The sequence below is a fragment of the Passer domesticus genome, chromosome 2 (genome assembly GCF_036417665.1).
Source record: "Passer domesticus isolate bPasDom1 chromosome 2, bPasDom1.hap1, whole genome shotgun sequence".
Classification (NCBI taxonomy): domain Eukaryota; kingdom Metazoa; phylum Chordata; class Aves; order Passeriformes; family Passeridae; genus Passer; species Passer domesticus.
Window position 1 is genome coordinate 25,245,582 of NC_087475.1, and position 22,661 is coordinate 25,268,242.

General features: G+C 38.1%; 1 protein-coding gene across 3 annotated transcripts in view; it reads right to left on the reverse strand.

Moving 5' to 3' along the window:
- Positions 1 to 1,168: 1,168 nt before the first annotated feature.
- Positions 1,169 to 22,661, reverse strand: part of COL4A1 (collagen type IV alpha 1 chain) — a 119,684-nt gene continuing 98,191 nt past the window's right edge. Inside the window, exons 38-52 of one of the 3 annotated variants that reach the window (XR_010355631.1) lie at positions 22,295 to 22,421; positions 22,122 to 22,202; positions 21,285 to 21,383; positions 20,724 to 20,774; positions 18,634 to 18,819; positions 17,846 to 17,979; positions 14,325 to 14,397; positions 13,548 to 13,619; positions 12,105 to 12,233; positions 10,626 to 10,724; positions 10,268 to 10,480; positions 9,337 to 9,514; positions 6,437 to 6,534; positions 5,716 to 5,888; positions 1,169 to 4,069 (exon numbers count right to left, since the gene is read on the reverse strand). Coding sequence is in view for 2 of the 3 variants with exons in the window: in XM_064407791.1 (XP_064263861.1) it covers positions 3,988 to 4,069; positions 5,716 to 5,888; positions 6,437 to 6,551; positions 9,337 to 9,514; positions 10,268 to 10,480; positions 10,626 to 10,724; positions 12,105 to 12,233; positions 13,548 to 13,619; positions 14,325 to 14,397; positions 17,846 to 17,979; positions 18,634 to 18,819; positions 20,724 to 20,774; positions 21,285 to 21,383; positions 22,122 to 22,202; positions 22,295 to 22,421 (1,812 nt within the window). In the remaining variant the exon portion in view is untranslated. Of the gene's footprint in view, positions 4,070 to 5,715; positions 5,889 to 6,436; positions 6,552 to 9,336; positions 9,515 to 10,267; positions 10,481 to 10,625; positions 10,725 to 12,104; positions 12,234 to 13,547; positions 13,620 to 14,324; positions 14,398 to 17,845; positions 17,980 to 18,633; positions 18,820 to 20,723; positions 20,775 to 21,284; positions 21,384 to 22,121; positions 22,203 to 22,290; positions 22,422 to 22,661 lie in introns of all 3 variants that reach the window. The other 2 variants (XM_064407791.1, XM_064407792.1) reach the window with 2 other exon arrangements.

A 22,661-nucleotide genomic window follows, 5' to 3' on the forward strand; every position in this document is an offset into this window, starting at 1 on the left:
TTATTTTTTTGTTTATAATTATGCTGTAGAGACTTCAGCAATATTACAAATTCACAATTTTTATCCATTTCATATTATACTTTTACTAATGAAGGGGGGGAATTATTTCCTTCTTTCTACCATCTTACCTCTGAAACTGACAGGCTGAACACTTCCATGTAGCCACTTCTTTTCTTAATAATGATTAATTGTATCCCACACCATCCATCACTGATCTCAGCATTTATCTGAGTTCAAAATACGCATTTAAAGATCCACCCTGGTCTCTCATGTTCTCATTGTTATCTAATTCAGAATGTGAAGATCATAAGAAAGACAATTTCTATATTGGAAGAGGTGGAAATGCAGTGGGCAGCACATGGCTGCCACTATGTGACCAGCAGACAGAGATAAGCTCCACTGCAAACTGTGGAAAAATGTTGTTGGTCTCCTCCCAGAATTCCCAGTGTAGGCATGGCCAACCACCTTTACAGAGTAAGGGATGGAGATACAGGGATGGAGATACAGGCAGGCACTGAGGCAGCTGCCATTTCAACTAGTCAGTGGTCTTTCTTTGTGCCAGGTGCTGCATTTTCTATTTAGCTGCTGCTCTGAGATCCACAAGCCTGGCTCCATCTTTATGTTTCACCTTATGCAGTTAGTGCAGATTATTACAGATTTATAAAATATGGAAAATAGGAAAGGAATTCTCAAAAAGTCATGCAAATATACAATTTCAGTCATGAGGAATACAGTCACTTTTCTGGGAGCCTAGTGTGGGGATATTGTTCTCAGGAGTCCTGTTACATAGAAAAAAGAGTATTTCATCAAGGAAGTTACCACTATGAAATGAGTAAGAGATATACTTATAAATTTATGTACTTATAAATGTACATTTATCAGAAAAGACACACAGGCTAAGACATAATTTGCTTCAAAATACGTATCAGATCACTTAATTATATTTTTATTTTGCAGTATGTATAGAAATTCTTTCAATTGAAATCTGATCCATTCCTATTTCAAAAGGAAAATTGCTGGTGTCGAACATGTCGAAGTAGAGATAGAGACATAAGAAAAGAGTCATATATTGCATAGGATCATGTTAGCAAATTAGAGACCAAGGTATTTGTTAGTGTAAAGCTGTCCGTCCCAGTGTAACCGCAAAGAGAGCAAGGGCACCACCTGCTGTTTTAGAAATGTATTTATTTGGAACATGACAGCGACTCTTCAAGTACTGCACTCAAAAATTTTCTCCTGAAATTGAAGCTTCTGCAAGACGATTTGAATAAGTGATGAGTTAGCAGTTGCCTGTTCACACAATGAACTTTATTGTAGCCACAACACTGGCCATAAATGCCTGAATATGGGGTACTTAAGAGGGTTTTGAAAGCAAGGCAGTGTTTCACACGGGCTCGTCCTCACCCAGGGCATCAAAATCTAGCATTCACACATTTTCAGGAGATCTGACTGGTATTCAATAAGCACCAAAAAGTTTAGTGACTGATTTAAGAAGAAATAGCATCTTTAGGTTTAGGTCATTATATGAGCTGGAGGTTATAGAAAAATTAATTACTATTAGATAAGGAAGATATCAAACTACAGTTCAAGCAGTTTTCAAAAATTTTCAAAGGACTTTGTTTCGAAATGCTCCCAATTGAGAAGACAAGGGTTCATAACCAAGCTGATTTGAACATACATGAAGAACTTTATAAACCAACCTGTAGGGCAGTTCTAAGCCAATTTGACCATAGCAAATTAAATCCCTAGCTGACCAGGAGATAAAATGTAGAGTGTGAGCAGCAGTTTGGATGCTCTGAGTCAGTGAAGACTCAATTTTTGAATAATTTTTCCGAGATAGTCTTCTCCTCTTCTTCTAGATGTCAAGTGTCCTTGGGAAAACCCTGCATGAGGCTGCTCAGGCATAATCAGACTGTTTTATTTTATAGACTAGAAAGGAACTCTCGTAAGGACTGGTCTTTTATAAATAAGATTATCAAGTGTCAGAACTTCCATGAGAGTTAAGAATCATTGCTAAATGAAATGGCCAATTTCTATGCAGGAGCCTTCAGCCATTTGGTGAGAGAATGTCCTGAAGGGTTTTAATTGAAAGACAAGTTCAAAACAGCAGCAGCAGCCACAGTGTCTTCACAAATTTTGGAAAACAACATGAAACTTTAGCAAATTACGTGCTTTTGCTAAGGAAAGCAGTAGCATGGCCCATTTTCCTCTTCAACCAGAGCCAAGATTCACCTTGCTCACTTAAAAGCAAAGTTATATGAGATACTTTCATTTTTATCCTGTATAATTCAGTTCTGTTTGTGAACGAAAAATTCAAAGGAAAAGTGAAAAATATGCATAATTTGTTGATTTCCATGAGCTGAGATGAAGTCAGCAAATTTTTGTAATGTGTTCATATCAAATACATTTCAGTGATAGGTTTCTCATGTTTCATCTCTCAGCTTCAGTTCTTACAAGATAACAACAGAAGTGTCGGTACAGTGCCCTGTTTCCCCCTTTAGAAGATGCTTTGTACATCTGCAAGATGTGCAAAACAAAAATCATCTATGATTGCATCAAGCTTGTGCATTTATTGGTGGCTTATTAAAATTAATTAATTGCTTTAAATGAATACTAATAACAAATTAGTAAAAACATCTTCCTTTCTTCTGTTTGGTTTTTTTTACACAAATAGTTTTATTACAAACTTGTATTTTTAAGAAATACACATGTAAGAAATTACACAAAGGCCTTAGCATTTGCAAAAATCTTTTGGTATTTGCATGGTAATAGTCCATAAAACATTTCTGGACACAGACGTGCTCAAACAATGGTATCATTGCATAGAAATTCTTTAGAAATATTTCTGAGGCCACTTTGAAGAACTTTTTGGCACAGTATTAACAAAATTAAGGCCTTATACTTTTCAAAATCAAGTAATTCAGTGTGTGAGTAGTGTTTAAAACCCTGAAAAATATTAAATACAGAATAAAGACTATAAGCTCAAAGCAGAATTTACTATTATAAACACAAATAACTATTAACCTGGGTTCAGTCTCTGCAACTTCAGCATTGAAATGGCTATGTAAAATGAACATTTCACATCATATTTTGGCATTTAACACCTAATTCATGACACTGAAAAAGAAGAAAAATTTTGTAAGCTTCTTTTTGAAACTATAAACTTAGAGCTTGATTTGCCTAATGGTTGATATCTATATAAATTACTAAAATATTTATATATATTTTTTTCTTGACCATTGCTGGATCATTCTTTATTCCACAGGAAAGTTTGTTCTACTGCACAAAGAAGCTGCGTAGTACCAACATAGCAGAAACACTTACTTGCCTATTTGTGAAGCCAATTTGGCAATCTCTTCCAGATGTAGACCCATTAATACTGACAGCACTAAAGGCTACAAACAGAAGCAAAGGTTTGCAGGATGGCACTCTATGTTGTGAAAAGATGGTTAAATGTTGCTTAACCACAGTCTGTAATCCCAAACCTCTTTTTTACATTAGTATTTCTTTGTACAAGAACAATAAGTACATACCCAAGAGTTTGGGATTTTAAGACACCTAGATAACGGTAACAAACTTATCTGGGGAAGAAAAATGAATCTAAATATATAATACAAGAATGAGAAAGGGGGGTCAAACAGTATAAGGCAGAACTGCATACCTCCTAGCACCTTTGCATTTTTTTTTCTGGATAAATGCTGACTTTTTATTCTATCAGTGCATTGCATTTATATAAAAAATACATATACTTTGATCAAAAGTGCCATTTGGCAGGTCAACATTTGAAGCTTATCTTTGTTGTCTCTTTTCTTCTTTAGCAAGGACAGGGCCAGTAAAGCAGTGTGTGTTAGTTATGCAAGTTCCTAAAAGGCACTTTACTGTTTTCATATTGGACAACAATGAGGTACATATGATATATGTCTAGGCTTCATTGCTGTTAAACGAATAGCACCATATTGTGTGAAATTAGTTGAAATTCAAAAGTCATTATGTTTTCCTCATACAGACTTGACAACGGCTAACATTTGAGCGTAGATCCCCGGCTTTCAAGGTTGAGGGAGTCGGTTTCCTATGGAAAAGAGAGAAATTAAAAGATCCATTAACAATTTTCAGGTTTGTAACCGACAACACCAGCTTGGAATGCAAGTCTCCCTTCCAGCCTCTGCTGAATCAAGAAGGTGTTCCTAAGTTCTCCAGTGCGTAATCACTTCCAAGTTTGGTCGCAAACTGTCATAAGATCAGTTTTAAACATCACACACTTACTGAAGAATTCAGTTCTTTCACAAGGCATAACATTTCCTTAACCTAGAACACCATCTGTTAAAGCAGCAGTTTGAAAACAATCTAGAATATGGGCAAAAAATAAAATTGGGCAAAGAAGCTGAAATTTGACTGTTTGTGAGTTTCTGCTAACTCATGTGACTTTAAAGACAAATGAAAAGCTGGAAAGGAAATTATGTGATGTCATATAGAAACACAAACCAAAGCCTTGAGTCTCTAACCTGTCATAAGGAATGACTCCTAACAACAAAATTATTTTTTAGAGATAAATAATTTTCAGACAAAGGTGTGCTCGTATTTAATGGTTTTCATTAAAAAAGATTATGAGTTTACAGGAAATTGAGGAGTATTTGTGATTTCTGATAGCAGGGCAGGTCCCCTGATCTGGAATTATTTTATTAATCTGAGGCATAGTTTGTAGCCAGAAAAGCATGTGAAGCTCAGGGGTCTCTGGGTAGGGCTTGAGGAATGGAAACAACTGTAGTGCTCACTCTAAATTTTCTTCTGACCAGCTTTCCTCTTTCCTAGGGATCCAGGGCTTACCCCAGTGGTGGGGTGGTTGTGGTAGTAGTTTTTCTGGTTGATGAGATTATTACAGCCCCAGAGACACTCGGGTCTCAGTGCTCAGTTTTTCTACCTAATCCATTGACAGCTATCTGATAAACAAACAGTGAAAACTGGCTAAAAAACCTGCTTCATTCTGAGACAGGCAAGGCAGCATTCACAGATCTAGACAGAAGACATGAAGAGACAAAGGGTAACAGGAGCAGCAGTCAGGACTGTGGTGGAAAAGGGTGATTACCTGCACTCCAGAGGAATGTCTGCTGACCAGTTAAGCTATGCAGACATGGGAACTGACCTATATGCCAACATATTAGTAACATTCATATAGAGCAAACAAGCTTGTGTTGAAAAATACTCATGTGCAGAAGACCAGAACAAAGCCTATTACCACCAGCTGCATTTTACTCAAACATACTTCCTCTAACGTTAGGGAAAAGTAAATAATTGTTCAACTCTCTTAGTTTAGCAGCTGGATGTATTGCAAGTAGTTCTATTATATGTTAACATCCATTTACAGGAAATGTTATATTCTAATCTAATTTCAATCAGTATGTCAGCCTATCCCAGTTACCACTTGGTGCATACAATCAGAAACATAGTGGAATTGTGGACTTTGTTAGATTATTCTGAAAATCAAAATACATGATACAAATGACACATTGCAAACACTAACTGATGATACATTCATTAATTCCCCCAAAAGCTACTAATTTTTTTTCTTTCTGTTACAAAAGTAATTAATCACATAAATTAACTGTGCTGGTGGACAGCCAATACTTGAACCTGTATTACATTCAAAAAAATACTTCTTTTATTCAGTGATAAGGCTCAACTGAGTCTCAAAGAGTGACAAATAAATCATGAACTTACCTGAACATCTCGTTCCTTTCTATAGTGGCAAGCCAGAAGCTGTAAGCATTTGCATAGTAATTGCAGGTGCCCCGGCCATGGCATTCAATGAAGGGAGCGCTGCGGAACTCCTCTAGGCAGGAACCAGGGGAGGCCAGGGCCTGGCCAGAGCCCTCGGCACCAGCACTGGTGTGCTAGGAGAAGGCAAAAGCATTGGTCAGAGAGGGACTCTACCTCTTCTGCTGCAACTTCAATGAACCCTCTCGCACAAACATTTTCCACACTTCCCTCCTTGTCCTCTGTTCTGTTCATCTGCTGTTTTGTTGCTCAGTTCAAGGAAGAACAAGGTGGAGCTCAAGACTCCAGAGAGACATTAGGTTCTCCCACTCAACAGCAGTATGACACATAATAACTCTATGTAAGCAACTTGGCATAAGGTCTGGTATGGCTTTTATCTGAACATCTTAATTGAACAGCTTAATCAGTGGGTGATTCCCACCCCACATCACAGTGGCCTCACTCCCACTGCCAAGGGCTAACAGCTCTGGATCCAGCTGTGTCTCAGACCATGCCCAGGCCTTGCCTGGGAACATGATCAGATTCTTTTTGATGTCGCTACAAAGGGTGGAGGCCTAATGCCCTCCTAAAGCCTGAAGGGGCAGAGTCAGATACTAAATTTCCATAGATCAAAACCCTGAAACAAATGCTTTCCTCAGCTCAGAATATGTCCCAGTGCACTTACCATGACAAAGGAGTAACCAATCCAAAGTGAGCTCCAGCCTTCAGGACATGGTGGTATTTGAATTGTTTGACTGTGAACAGCTATTACCATAGCAGGAGCTTCACACACAGAGCATCTAGAAGGACCAAGACATGAATGAGCTGAGTGCACTTAAGGATTAATAGCTCTTTGTTCAGAAGCTACCTTCTTCATGGAATCTTGAAATAGAAAACGTTGTCATATTCAAAACCAAAGGAAAATCACAATGTTTCATTTAGAAAAACAGCCAACTGGTTCTTTTTTCTTTTTGTTAATTTCTAATTTATTTGATAAACTTCTAATTTCTCCCTTACTTAGAAAGCGTTCAACTATTAAGTCTTATTCCGATTAACTTTCCTATGAGAAAAGAACAGGAGACCTCTTATCTGAATATTTACATGTATTTTTCTTTTTCTAGTCCTGTTTGTACTGAAGTTTCTAAAAGAGCTCAATGTCATGAACATGGGGGGCAAATTGCCAAACACTGTATCTCAGCAAGTATCACTTAAAAGTGATCTACTCTGATCAGAAACAAGTAACAGCAATTCATCATCCTGAACTTAGCTCTGACTTCCAGAGAAAAAGCCATCTCTCTGGAGAATGTCCTACAAAGGCAATCACTGCTAATCTAATCTAATGCAGACTCTTTCCCATGCATTTTCCTTGAAAGCGTTTTTTGTTTACATTTGTGGTCTGTATTTCCAGTAAGAGACTTCCAGTAAAGTAACTTGCACAACAAACTACAAAGCAATTCTCCAGAAAGACATGCAGCACCAGTTCTTTTACTTTAGATAAATTCCTCATGTCTCAGAACTGCTAGGTTACTGAATAATCCAATGACCAATCATCCCTCCACAGAATCATAAAAAACCCATGAGCTGGGCTGGAATTTTAATATGGGGGCTGGTAATAAGGAATTTGGTAGATATAATCAGTTTTTCCTTGTACAATTCTTCAACTGGCTGCTGCAGTTAGCAATTATGAAAATTATTCAAAACTAAACAGTCTGATTCTTGTTATCAGAGCACGGAAAAGAATCAAGTGCAAAATGGATTAAGTTGGATTCTGGAAAATGCAGAGAAGCAAAGCTATTCAGAATGAAAACCTTCTATTTCTGCCTTGTGAAGACTGCTTTCATACCTACTGCCTTCATCTTTAGTGCAGAAGCAAGAGAGTTATTTTAAGAAACACATCAATGAAAGAGTAAGTTAAAAGAAGGAATGTAAAGCTGCCTCTATTCTTGGAGCTCTGCTTTGCTTCAAGAGATTTCTAGTATTTCAGTAGAAGACCTTACAGGAAAAGAAGTCCTATGATTCAAGGCAGCAAGCGACACTTCTACACATTTTCTACATTTGGACAGGGAAAACTGTTGGGTTAAAAAGCTTCAACTAATAAAATAAATTGAAATAAGAGTCTTCCAGATTCTTTGCTAGTTTTCTAAAATGAGTATTACAACTATTTCACTTGTTGCTATGACTAAAAGGAGAAAAACACATAAGCATACATGCACACACAAACACACGTACACACATATACACACTTACGAGTTTTTATGGTGCAAAAACCAATCCGTAGGCATAAGATAAAGCACAGTGTTGGTTAGTACCTCCTTCAGCAAGAGTTTCAAATGTGACTGTTAAAGGCTATTTTGCATGATAGGGGATGGCATAAAAGGAATATGAATTTCAGAGGCTGGCAATTTGAATTTTTTCTGAAAGTCAAGCCCCTTCCATTCACACGCAAGGAACAACCGAAAATTTAAGACCAACAAAAGCTATAGTCTCTCTTGAGCGTCTTGTCCTCAATCTGCCCATTCATTTTCAAAACATACCAACTTCTTTGGTACTAAACCAAAAGTAAGAATATAGAGTACAACTGCAGATAAAGACAGATTCCACTATGCAAAATAAACACCGAATGTTTTGCAGTAGGGCCATATAGCTTTTTGAACATCCAAGATGTCCAGAATACAACCTACTGCTGATTTGGATTGTCCTTTCTCTTGGATGTACCTGAGAAATCACTACCAGCAATCTCCACTCCCATTCATTAAATAGGGCTGGAAGAGGGGTCAGCAAGAGCTAATACAGATTATAAGCAATGACAGAAACAACAGCAATGCCTATATCTAATGGTTATCACTTAAGCTGTAAGCTCAAGATTCCTTTATCTGACTCATATCTAATGGTGGGGCAGTTTGCCACACTCTTGCTCACAGCTCTGCCTTCAGCACTGGACACATTATGTCAGAAGAGGTTTTCTAGTGGTCTTAAAATTTCAAATGGACCAGAAGTTCAACATTGCATTGATGCAAAACAGTTATGTCTCTGATATAAGCACCATTCTTTATGCTAGCTGTGAATCTGGAATTATTAAAAAAAAACCAGATGATTGATTTTTCAATTGTTTCCCTTAATTCAGACTGTATTCAAGCAGAATGTCTAAAACAATGGAAGAAGCCTGTCAGTCTAAAAAATGCTACCATTTTCAAACAAAAGGAAACTGAGCCCTAAAAAGCTTCTAGCTATGGCTAGTCAAGAAACAGAAGTGTTTTGGATAAGAATTGCAAAACATTTTCTCCCTCAAAGTACATCACAGCTTTTGCAAGACAACATTTCAAAGTATATCTTTTCATTTCAATTATACTCAAAACAGGCTATTCTATTTGTTTGGGTTTCTCCCAAAATGGATTCATTTTTGATCAAAGTCTAAACTGAAAACATGCACACTTTGAAACATTTCATCAAAAGAATTCAAACTTGAAATTTAAAGGCAGGAAATAAAAATACACAGATTAAAAACTTTGTCCAGAAAAATAAAGTACCCTATGCTCTTTCCACAGGCTTTTTCACTTTATAAATACAGCAGAACCAAAACCATACCTGCTGATGAATGGTCTGATATTATCACCAGTGATAGGAGCCATATTCATTGGCATGGGCTCAGGAGTAGACAGCCAGTAGGAGTAGTCATTCCTTGATGCAAAATTACAGACGTTGTTGATATTGCAGAATAAGAAAGGCATGGTACTAAATTTCCGAAGACAGCTTCCTGCTGTGCCTGAAATGTTAAGTGAAAGGTTATTTCTTAACACTTTTGTTAAGCCACTGCCAACTGCCTAACAATTATTTCCAGGAGCAGCTAAAAAAGGCAGAGAACACTTGCTCTGGATGGCCAAGTTTTCTCTGAGGAAGTGAATTCTCTTAGTTTCATGAGGAATGAAAAGGATAAGGAAAGGAGTAGTCCAGTCTTGCCTGTGGAATTATGGAATACATTAGGTTGGAATAGACCTCTAGAGGTCATCTATCCTATTTGCCCTGTCAGTTAGATCTGGTTTCCTGGGTCCAGATTTAGTTGAGTTTTGAGGATCTCCAAAGACAAGAAATTCAACCATCTCTCTGGGGTTCCGTTCCAATGGTTGACCATCAGCATGATAAAAGAGCTTTTATTTATGTTTCACTAAAATGTATCTCATACTTGTGGTCCATTGCTGCTTCTGTCTCTGAGACCCTCTGAGAAGGGACTCCATACTCTCTACCCTTCCTGTAGACAGCTGTAGAGTGCAATAAAGGCCCCTCCACAAATATCTGTTAATGATGAGCAAACCCAGTTCCATCTGACTGTCCAGACCTCGTGACCCATCTCAGTAACTAGGTCTTGTATTCACTGTGGTATAGCAACACCCTCCTTGATCTGGAATGCCTAGGTCTGAGCCAGAGCAATTACACAGATTTGCTCAATGCAGTTCTACAAATGAGAGCAGCATTTGACTTGTAATGAATTCTAACTGAATTCTGTTTGGTCTCCACTTACCCAGATCTTGGCCATGTGCTCTTTCATTGCCTTGTACATAAAGCAAGGAGTAGCCGTGGTAAATCAGCCTTGTTCCAAACGGACACGATGGCTCTTCAATGGTTTGACTGTGTCTGGTGACAAGGAAACCATGAGCAACAGATGGTGCCCCTGGTGGGCCCATGGCCCCGGGCAAGCCATCAGGGCCAGGTGGACCTGGAAATCCTCTGGGCCCTACAATACAGAGAGGCTCATTTTATTTCTGCACAGCAGTACTGTCCCTACATAACTAAAGAAGTGAAATTAGATACATTCACATCTAATACCGTATGTTATTTTCCATTAAGGAATCAAGTCTTTGAAGAATGCAGGGACTTACCTGGGGGACCAAAAGGACCAGCTTCTCCTTTCTGCCCAGGTTGACCATCAAACCCTGGACTACCAGGTGGTCCAGGTACACCTGAAGGTCCTGTCACCCCTGTTGAAAAAAAAGCAATAATTATTACAATACATTATGTAATGTTTGTTCTGACTTTTTGAATTTTAATGCAGTATAGCATAGGTATGCCTCAGCATAAACTAAATTCCTGCAGATTCAGTGCATACAGTTCCATATCTACAGCATATATGAGGGTTACTGTAGGCAAAGTGATTCTATAGTAGAGAAGAAGCAAGGAGAGAGCATGCTTCTAAAAAAAATTAGCATTTGCCTGGAATACGAAAAGGAATCTCTTCTCTCTCTGTTTATCATATGACTCAATCAAAAATAGACCATAAAAAAGTAGGGTCATGAACACTGGGAAAATGGGTATCCTCTTAGCTTCTTCCCAATTCAGACGTATTTTATGTTTTCCCTTTATCAATTTTTAGGGATGCTATGAATCCTATATAAACTCAGAAAATCTGACTTCAGGAAAAGGAAGTTAATATCATCAGCACCATAGCAATATTTCTGTGACTCATCAGAAGCTTTAGACACTCACAACTTTCCTTTTCCTGATCACCCAAAGAGAAACATTGTGTTGATGTACTGAATTGACTGTTAGTGATAAAGCATGGATTCTGCACAAGCAAACCCATGTTGTGCTCAATCACTGAGACTGATTCATAGCTATTTCTTAAAGGACAGCAGTTGCAGAGTTGTATCCCAACCTTCAAGAGAAAACTTTCATATCTACTATATTAACTAGGAAGAGGATATTCATTATCCTCCACTGTAATTCCCCATCAACTCAACATAAATCATTCAGGACAAAAAGCTTAGAATCTTAGCACTCCTGAGCCCCCATTCTCCATGTCCCATCATTCTGAAGGATGTGTCCTTGTGCTAGTATTTTGTTTTTCCTATCACTTGCTCCAGTCTCTTACTGCTGCTGTGTTTCATTTTTGCCATTCATCTACTCTTTATAAAACTTGCAATATCTGGACTGAAAGAAGAAATCCCGGACCACAGAACAAGCTTCCTCAGGAATTACTTCATTCCAGGATCAAGTGTTTTTCCTCATGCTGTCTTCTCCCAGAGACACACAGTAATTAAGTTTGGATTCGAGACTAATGACAGAAGACACCCTAACAAAAACTTTTTGGGGAAAGGATAAGCAGAGTGCTGCAAGTCATTCTGCCTACTGCTGATTTCAGATACTGATGTGATACCTGCAGAGTGAGAGCCTACAAAAAATCACCAGGAAGGCATCTGTTTTGGATGAGCTTCAAAAAGGAGCTTCTTCATCACTGACAAAATTTAAGTGGCTTACAAAAATTGGATAATATTATACCAAAAATCTTGTAGTATCTAACCTACCTTTGGTCTATTTTACATTACAAAAAATCTGTCTCTCCTGGAAAATTAGAAACTCACCTTGTTGTCCTTTGGGTCCTGGAAGTCCTGGGAATCCTTTGAGACCAACTGGTCCTACAGGTCCAGGTAAGCCAGGATCTCCTTTAATAAGCTGAAAAGGACCTGGTGGGCCTGGTGGGCCTTGTAAACCTGTGGAAATCAACGAAGAAAATCAGCACATATTTAGTATTGCACAATAAAAAAAGGCAAAAAAAAGTTACCTTGTATTGCCATTTATACAAATGTCAGAGACTGGAGCCTCTTATAGATAGTCACAAGCTATCAACACAACCAAGATTTCACACACGAATGAAACTGCAAAGCTTCCCAAATGGAAGCCTATCTATGCTGATATCTCCAGCCAAGCACACTTCTCATGGACTGAAATAGCTGTCCAGACCTTTGGCTCCGTGGAGCTGTCTCGGCAAGTTTGCAAACAGCCCCAAGCTGAGTGGTGCAGTCAATATGCCAGAAGGAAGGGATGCCATCCAGAGGCACCCTGACATGTGAGACAAGTGAGCCAATGGGAACCTCATGAAGTTCAACAAGTGCAAGGCCTCACACAGGGGCCAGAGCAATCCACAGTATCAGTACAGACTGGGGGATGAATGGATTGAAAGCAGCCCTGCAGAGAAGGACTTGGGAAACACAAGTAGATGAAAATGGGATGAATCAGCAACATCTTTTGCAGCTCAGAAAGGCAATACAGGGCTACAGGACAAGATGTGTGGCCAGTAATGCTCCCCCTTTGCTCTGTTCTCATATGAGCCCACCTACAATATTATATGCAGCTCTGGGTTCCCTGTACAAGGAGGGCATGTACCTGTTAGAGCAGGTCCAGAGCAGGGCCATGAAAATGATCAGAGGGGTGGAAGAAATCTTCTGTGAAGACAGGCTGACAGAGTTGGGTTTGTTCAGCCTGGAGAAGGCCCAGGGAAGACCTTACTGTGGCCTTTCAATATATAAGAAAGACTGAGAGAGATTTTTTACCAGGGTTTGGAGTGACAGGACAAGGGGCAACAGTGTAAAAGAGAGAAGTGTTTACAGGAAGAGTGTAAATTTTCATTGGACTTAAGGAGGACAATTTTTTACTGTGAGGGTGGTGAGGCACTGGAAAAGAGGTTTCCCAGAGAAGCTACAGAAGTTCTATCCCTGGAAGTGTTCAAGGCCAGGTTGGATAGGGCTCTAAGCAACCTCGTCTAGTGAAAGATGTCCCTGCTCATGGCAGGCAGGTTGAAACTAGATGATTTTTAACATCCCTTCAAATCCAAACCATTCTATGATTCTAATCTGACTATTCAGATAATGATTCATGATACCTAGTTTCATATTCAATTCATATTCATGAGTTTTTACACAGAACAAAAAAGTGATAGAGTTCTAGCCACAAATAACAACAAATTAATCAAAAATAGCCAGTTTACCAAAACATCTGGGGGAAAAAAGCACAAGTCTTCATCATACCTTTAGATCCAGGAAGACCTTGATCACCTCGCTCACCCTTAAGGCCTGGGAAGCCAGGAGTTCCTTTTGGACCTGAAGTCAAAGGAAATATTTGCATGAAAATTCAGTAATTTCTTAATTTGGAAGAATATGTGTGGAATAATCATGTTTGACCCCAGGATCCTGAAAAGTACGTGACTTTATTTGCTCAAGTACTGTTTAATTGTTTGCAGGAACACGATACAAACACCACCACACCACTAAGTCACAAAAGAAATGATGACTGAAAATAAGTTTCTCTTATTTTTTCTGTTACTTCTCCTCAAAGTTCTCTTAGTTTAATAATATCATTCCCTAGATTAAAAGCATTACATTTATTCTATTAATAACTGTATTTTTTATACACCTGGTGTTTTCACATACATGATGGTGACACTTGCAGGAATATATTCAACAAGAGAGAGCTCACTTCCTCACATACAGGTATAACATTTGCCTCTTCAATTCTCAAGAAAATCTTGAAGATTCTTGACTGGTAGCACCTAACAATCGACTTTACAGCCATCTTTTAATGGAAGTGCACATTTAATATTTGCAATGCAAGAACTGGCAAGAAACAAAAAATCTTAAGAAAAATCTCAATGCTTTTGTATGTTTTTTTGATGCAGCTTTCAGTGTCCTGTTCATGTAATTATTATCATAGAGTCAACATTCTTTGGGCATTTCTTTTGAGAGAGGAAGGATATGAAAGAGACATTTTTGCATACTTTTCAGAAGTATGTTAAGTTTCCTCCTCACCTGGAACACCTGGAACTCCTGGAGGTCCGAGATCACCCTTTGGACCAACATCTCCTGGCAAACCAGGACTACCCTGTATAAAAGAAAATGTGAAATATAGTTATCCTACACTATTATGATATGACTCTCAAATAGGCTGTGTATTACTGGAAACCTATGAAAAAATATAATATGAGAAAGCCATTAAATTTAAGAAATGGACATTCTCTCCTTTGATTAGCTGAGAAGCTTCTCCTATAGGAACAGGAGTGACACTTTGCTCTTTCTAAATTATTTCTTGCCTCACAAATATACCAGATCAGAATGAGGTCCTACTAGCACTGCAGCCAGTAAAAAGGTTCTCAACCGTAGACCATATTATTATGAAAAACATCTGTAAGCACAAATCTCAGCAGATACTAATTTCAGTGCAGTCCCAGCAGGAGGTTGCTAGTTAGATAATTAAATGGGGTAATTCCAGCAGACTTGAAAACTTCTACATTCACACTTGGGATGAAATTAAATATGCTCAACAATTTATAATTCTCTGAAGATTTTTACTTTTCAACAGGGCTAAAACACTCAAGGACTTAAAACACTTCAAACACAATGGGAACTCCTCCTTCTGCCTTCACCACTCTAAACTGTAGCCCTGAAATTAATGGTAACAAGTTCACTGTAGCCTCACTTCAAGGAAAAGCAAGACCTTTTTCAAAAGACACTGTAAATAGTCATTCAAATGGCTGCCAATTTCCTTTTCTTCTTTTGTCTGTTGCAGATCATCTGCAAAAAGCTTGTAAGTATAGAGTTTCTCCCTGGCTGATTTAGTAAGACAGCAATAGTTCACTGTATAATAAAACATGGAACACAGTGGGAGGAAAGACATAAAATCTCTTTGCTAAGTAACCTACCAACCAGAAGCTGGAGATGTGAATTGAACACCCAGTGAAAAATAATACCAGCAGAAGAAGTAATCTTATCATATTTGCAGAGCAATAGAATAAGCACATAGGAGTGATTTTTCATTCAGTGCAAGTTAGATGTTTATATTAAGGTGAGAAGAAACAACAATTGTCTAATTTTTTTCACTGATTATAAAGGGAGAAGAGATGACTAGTTAAAAAATGGATGCCCACAGTTAAACTTCTGAAGACTCCAAAGTTAAACAAAAGAAGTGCCACTCTCAAGAGTGCCAAGGAAGGCATGAATGAAGTAGATTCCATGGTTTCCTTCAGTCACACAGTCACAGCATAGAGGATTGTTTAAAGAAATGGCCATCTCTTTGTATCATAATATGTGAACTTCTGAAGCCCAAAACAGGAGGGCTAACTTTCATTCAGAAGGCATTTATTAGTCAATCACATTAAAAGAGGGGGGTTTTAAATATATATATATATATATATATATATATATATATATATATATATATATTAGGTTATAATTATAAAAAAGATAAAAGATAAAAAAGATATAAGTGGAGTTTTTTGGAAGATTTTCATCAAAATACATTTCCCATAACAGTATGCATTTCCTAAACTTTTTTTTTCCTCATCAGATATAGCTTGACAAACAACTTTTTTGGATCTGTTCCAAACAGACCAAAACTATTTCAGGAAAATGTTTCTTTTCCCATTTCAACACTAAAATGAACAGGAAAAAAAACCTATGAGATTTGTATTTCACAGTCCGATCTCTGCATTTGCTTTCTTTGGATACAATTTTTGGACAGGTTGTGTCACTCATGCAGCAACAAAATCTCCATTCTGATATAGGTAACTATGTACCTGGAGACCTGTATGAGCAATTGAGCCATAATCAGGGCAGGAGCCTGTCACACTGGGAACACTGGAAACTTATCTTAGTATGTATCACCAGAGGAAGCTTAATATTTAATATCACTCTCACTGCAGCCTTTCACACTGAGTTAACAACCCACTACTATGAATTATGGCTCAAGGATAGTGAAACATTTTTTCTGATTGAAGGCATGGAATCAAAACCCTTAGGCATTTCCCATTCTTTGTCAGCAAACAGTCTCAGACTAGTATATCAACCAGTAAAAAGCTTTACAATTTCCTGGGGTATAGAAATTCAGCTCTCTGCAAAAGTAGTGCAAATTATTAAACTAGGGAAAATATACTGGAGTGTTATGTTGGAATTTGCTACCTTTAAAGCTAGTATGGTATGGTACAGTATGGTATCAAATATAAAAAGGTCTGAACATGGAAGCAAATCCTTAGAGTCTCTGTGAAGTGACTCCTGGATGCAAAAAAGATGCACTAGATCTTTGCATTATCAAGAAGAAAGTGGACCTTTAATGTCCTGCATTTCATATCAGGACCTTATTCCTGAGTCTTTCTTCCTTTTGTACATTAGGCATTTTCTCATCCTTTTTCCATAAATATTATTTTTATTGCTATTATTGTCCTTTTTTTAATAGAATCATTAAGACTGGAAAATACCTCTAAGATTATCAAATCCAACCACTAACCCAGCACCACCATGTTCACCACTAAACCAAACATCTCAAAATGTGCTACATCCACACATTTTTTTGAACACTTCAAGGGACGGTGACTCCATCACTTCCCTGGGTACCTCATTCTAATGCCTGACCCACCTTTTCAAGTGAAGGAATTTTTCATAATATCCAATCTAAAGCTCCCCTGGCATAACCTGAGACCATTACTTCTTGTCCTGTCATTTGTTACTTGGGATAAGAGACTGACCCCCATCTGGCTACAACTTCCTCTCAGGGAGTTGTAGAGAGTGGTAAGGTCCCCTCTGATAAGGTCCCCTCTGATAAGGTCCCCTCTGAGCCTCCTTCTACTCTGAGCTAAAGATCTCCATTCCCAATGTAGCAGGAAAGAAGGAATGAAAAGTTAAAAAATAGAGCATATTTTTCAGTGTGGAAAAAGAGATCATACACTCTGAGAGAAAGAATATAAAAGACCAACTATTCTGGGTGACTGTCCTATTCTACTTCATTCTTGCTAGTATAGGGAATAGTATAGAAAAGTGACTATTTTACGCCAGGGAAAATGAATAATATATGACAAAATGTATTAATAGTATTGCCTGTTTGTAGTTCTAAATCAGCAGCAATATTTCATCACTGACAGTACTGAAACTGCACTTTATTTGAGAGCCCTCATAACAAAAGCAAACAGTTCAGGTATTTTCAGAAGGCAATTTATCATGAAATATGCAACCTTTAAAATTAACTACTAATGCATTTACCAGATTTATGGATGTGCTTCAGCCATCCCGCACTGTTAAAACACTGTAAATTATATTTTGGGTGTTGCATGTTACCACTCACTATCTATAAATTTCTAATAAGTTCATTAGCTCACTGGGGCTGCCTTTCCAAGGAGAGCACTGAAATGCTTTCAAACTGACTTTACATCATCAGCAGTGAGTGCAAAGGCACTTTGAACATAAAATATCATTGTTTTGAACAAGAAACTGTATGATTAATATATCCATTAATTACAAGAACCAGCTTTCAGCAAATCTGCAGTGTACTGAAAGTAACTTACTGGCAGTCCTTGGAAACCCGGATCACCTTTCATTCCTGGACCCCCAGGAGTCCCTGGCCAGCCATTGCTCCCTTGCTCTCCTTTGGCCCCTTTCAGACCTGGAGGTCCTGGTGGCCCTGTTGGACCTGGTAAACCTAAAAAACAGAAGAAAAGAGTATTTAGTAGCAAAATTGGCTTACAGAAGTATCTGATGGAGGACAAACAGGGTCTGCAGATGGAGAGAACCAAAAAATTGTTGCAACATTTCAAGAAAATAAGTAGGAGAATCTGTTGCAGGAAGACTCCTCATCCAATCATCTCTCAGCCTGTAGCTGATTGAAAACAGAGGCAGTTTTCCACATGTGCAGATCAAGCAGATAGTCCATCCTCAGGCATCAACACGCTGAAGATATTTTGTAGCTCTGCTCCACTCTCCTCCCTAGCCTCTAGCACAGGCCACTGCCATGGAAAGGCCAAGCTGGGTCCTTTTAAAATCCATTAACCTCAGCACATAGGAACATACAGCCCCGGATGCCTCAAAACAGTAAATGAAGTCCATAGAGAAACGTGGAAATGGGAGGTAACATTCTCAACACCAGGAAGATTTCTGGACAAAGCTAACTGCTTGAGGACATAAAGCCAGCCTGTTCTAGGACACACTGCCAAAACTGCCCATGAACAAAGGCTTTTCTCTGACCTGGGAGAAGAGGAGACAAACAAACATATGCAATACTGACTGTATTATTAATTAATTCATTAGGTGAGCCTCGATGAACAGCAATACTTTAATACTAAAGATAAAGAATTACCTGGAAGACCAGGTTGGCCTTGGGGTCCTCTGTCTCCTTTAGGGCCTTCAATTGCACTTCCTGGTAGCCCAGGAAGACCTTGGCTCCCTTTAGGGCCTGGTGGACCTGCATATCCTGGTTCCCCTTTCAGGCCTGGGATGCCTGGACTTCCTGGGGATCCTGGAAAACCCACTTCACCTTTTGCACCTAAGATTTGAAACAACCACAGAACATGATTAGAGAGAAGATCACAATCACTGAAACCTTCTGCTATATTGTCCACTCATAGAAAGCTTTATTCTTTTTGAAAACACTGACCTTAACTTTATACATTTCTATAAAAATTCAAAACTTCAGGAAAACTGTATGAGTCTTCACATTATGATATAAAATATGAGGAAAGCAGTTTGACTGACATATCTTTTCTTATCTAAACTCATCACTGGGCTATTTTTAGTCACTCTTAAAATAGATTAATATTCAGCATCCCTCTATCACTCCTTACACAAAGATTATAAAGCCCCCAAACCCTTAGTCCACAGTAATTATTATTGTTGTAGTCAAGTAACGGATGTTGCGCTTGAATAAGCACAAAAGGTCTTGCTCCTGGAGAAAAATGGAATACTTTTATACTAAGATCTAGATTTAGACCTGTTGTACTTACTTTCAGGCTTGTAAAAATAGTTAACAATTGCAATTCAATCTAGTTTTAGATTGAGCAAAAGAATATAGAGAAACTGCTATAAGTACAATAATAAAAACCCCCCAAATGTATAGAGAACACTATCGCTAGGTCTCTGCTTGAGCAGAACAAGGTTTTTAAATCCTGGACTTATTTCTTTGGAGCTACCAAAGAAATACCTTTAGAACACAAATTATTTAAGTACAATCTATATTTACTCTAAACCCAGATATTTTTAAATGAGCTGAGCTGACAAAATGAGAGATGGGGAAGGTGAGAGAAGTGTTCTCATAATCTAGTGCTCTACATGCCTACCAAGCTATGATTAGAACATTTGCTAAATTTATTAAGTTCTCTAACATTAGGGCTTTCACAGTAGTTAACGAGTGTTAATTAGTCTAAGATGGTAAATAAAATATATTCTGAAATTCTGGTTTATCACTTTGGATGGTCCAGACAAGTTTCCTGTATTAATAGAATGAATGACTGAGGTAGGGCATTGATATTTCAAGTTGTGTAAGTTCTTCAAAATCTGCTGTGTCATGTTAATTTCATGGATGGACTAGTTGAATTGTTTGTGTTTTCCACAATGGAAAGTTGTGGATGATTAAAACTGAAAATTCCCCCATTATACACAATTTCCTTTATCAACAGTAGTTTGACATTTCTTCACTACTGCATCTATTGCAGCCTAGTGTCTAGGATATGCTTATTTCATTAACTGGAGCATGGTGCATTACAGACACCTTGAACAAGCACCAAATCAAGCCAATCAAACCATAGCACAGTGTCGTGACACACTTTTCAAAGAACATAAGAGGACTTGAATTGTCATAGCCATGTGGCTGTACCCAAGCTATTAAGTCCTGAGCCCAGGTAAAAAAAAATTTCAGTGGGATCTCAGCAGGACTCTGCTATCTTTTGCATCTCTGCACCATGCTCCTGTGCATAGCATAGGCATGCTCTGTTGAGATATAGTAAATAACTAATTTAGCAATTAATACATCTAGGCTGCAAAACAGGTTCAGGCAAAAAAATTACTACAGTATCCTGGCCACAAAACCACTACCTATAGCTGTCTGGTGCACAGAACCTCACTAAATTTTGATTCTTGCAAAATTAGTAGGAAAACAGAAATACTTGGAGTCAAAAGCACAGCACACAAATACAGGAGTTATTTATATTACCTCATCACACCACAGCTTGCAGAGAATTCCACACTATGAATAATTACCTATTTTAGGGTATATCTAACTCCAAGATGTTGCCACTGTAACAGAAATCAGTATTTGAACCTCTCAGAGCTTCTGCCTGCTCTGAGAAGGCATAGGATGTAAAATAAAGAAGTATAAAGTAATGTCTGCATTACAGAATCACGGTTATAGTATGTTGGGAAGGAAGTTTAGAATTGTTTAAATAAGTGTTTTACCTTTGTCTCCCTTTGCACCAGGAAATCCTGGAAGTCCTCTACCTGGAAGACCTGAAGCAGAGAGACAGCAAAAAATAAGAAGTTGGGAAAGTACTTACATTTAACCTGTAATGAATAAAACTCTATTACGCAAATACAAACTCCAAATAAATAGCTTATGCAAAAGTTCTTCAGGGCAGAGGCTGTGTTTGTTATGTACTGGTATTGTATTGAGCACAATGAGTCCTGCATGACTGAAAACCCTACCCAAAGAAAAGGCAAGGCTGCTCCACTATTTCACAGCTAAGATTCAGGCTGAAATTAATGCCAAAACACAATTCTTTAAAGCATTACCAGCCTTTGTGAAAGAAATTCTTTCAAAATTACATTGATTAAACACAGTTGCTCATCTAAATTATCACACTGCAATGTTGGATGATCGTAAGACACCAATACTGAATTTATTTTCTAAGGTTTCATCCAAAGGACTCAAAACCAGTACACATCTCTACCAGCTACTCTTGTGCAGCCTGTGTCTGTGGATTTTCATACCACAGGAACTGAAGATGACAGTCACAGTACCTTGTTCACCCTTTGCACCAGCTGCACCTGGAATCCCATCATAACCTGGTTCACCCTTCTGACCAATGGCACCAGCAGGACCCGGAACACCAGGTTCACCTGAAAAATCATCGACATTTTCATTTGAACTGTGACTTTTTTTTTTTCCCTCTCAAGAGAAACTTAACTTTTTATTTTGCTCCCACAGATATTGCATGATGACTTCAGTGTGACTTTTCACTGATTTTACTTCTGAATTAAATCAGTCTGAGACAGGGCTCAAATATTAAAGATTTTGACACAGCTAATTATTATGAATCTCAGTGAGTTTAGAATGCAGGACCTCTAGCAAAGACTTGTGAACAGCACAGTCCATTGTCCAGTAAGATGATGTGTCCTGCAGCCAAAAAACCGAGAACAGCAGACTCCAAGATCAAAAATGCTCAACAGCAATGGATTTACTCTCTTCCATAATCTATTTCCTTTCTAACAGCAGTGAAATGATGATAATGTGGTGATTCAGGTTTGGACATAAAGATCAACTGAATTGTTTTTAAATTAACTCAGAAACAACAGAAGTAATGGCTGTAACAACAACCGGTCTTGTGGAAGGTGGTAAAATCTATTCCTCTAACAGTGCAAAAGAAATATGAGCCCCCACTACACTGACTCATATTTACCTAGGAAATATGTCAATATTGTTAAGCAATGTCTTTTCTTGCTTACGAAATTAACAAATGCACTGTGAAATATCTGGGCCAAAATTAATGTAGAATGCAAAAGATTTTGTTTTAGCCACTGCCTGGAGATAAACAATATTTTAAGTGTCCTTTCATTTGGTTTATATTTCTTTTTTACCTGGTTCTCCTTTTAAACCTGGAATCCCACTTAAGCCAGGAAGTCCTTTTTCACCCTTTTCTCCATGGCGGCCAGGGCTTCCTAAAGAAAGGAAGAAAAATGTGTTTCCATGTGGAATATTTGATATAATTTTTATTTTCATTTTTCTGTTTTGTAAAAGCATAAACACTTGCCTGGAAATCCTGCCATGCCAGGGGATCCTTTGGGACCTGGGGCACCCGGCATTCCAGGAATTCCTGCACTACCCTTTTCACCCTTATCTCCAGATAAACCTGGACTACCCGTTCTTCCTGGTTCTCCCTAGAAGAAGCAGCACACATAAAATCCAGACATGAATTCAGAAACAGTTTTTTCTGTATGCAGTGGTAGATGTCACCTCTCTTATCCATTTGAATTTAAAGAATTCCATTGTTTTCCCACTCCTACACAATGTAATTTAGGATTAAATTTGGTGTAAAATTCCACTATCAGAGTTTTTCAAGTAATCGAGCAATTGCCTAATACTTACATATGAAAATGAGCAGTCTTCTATGCATTTTT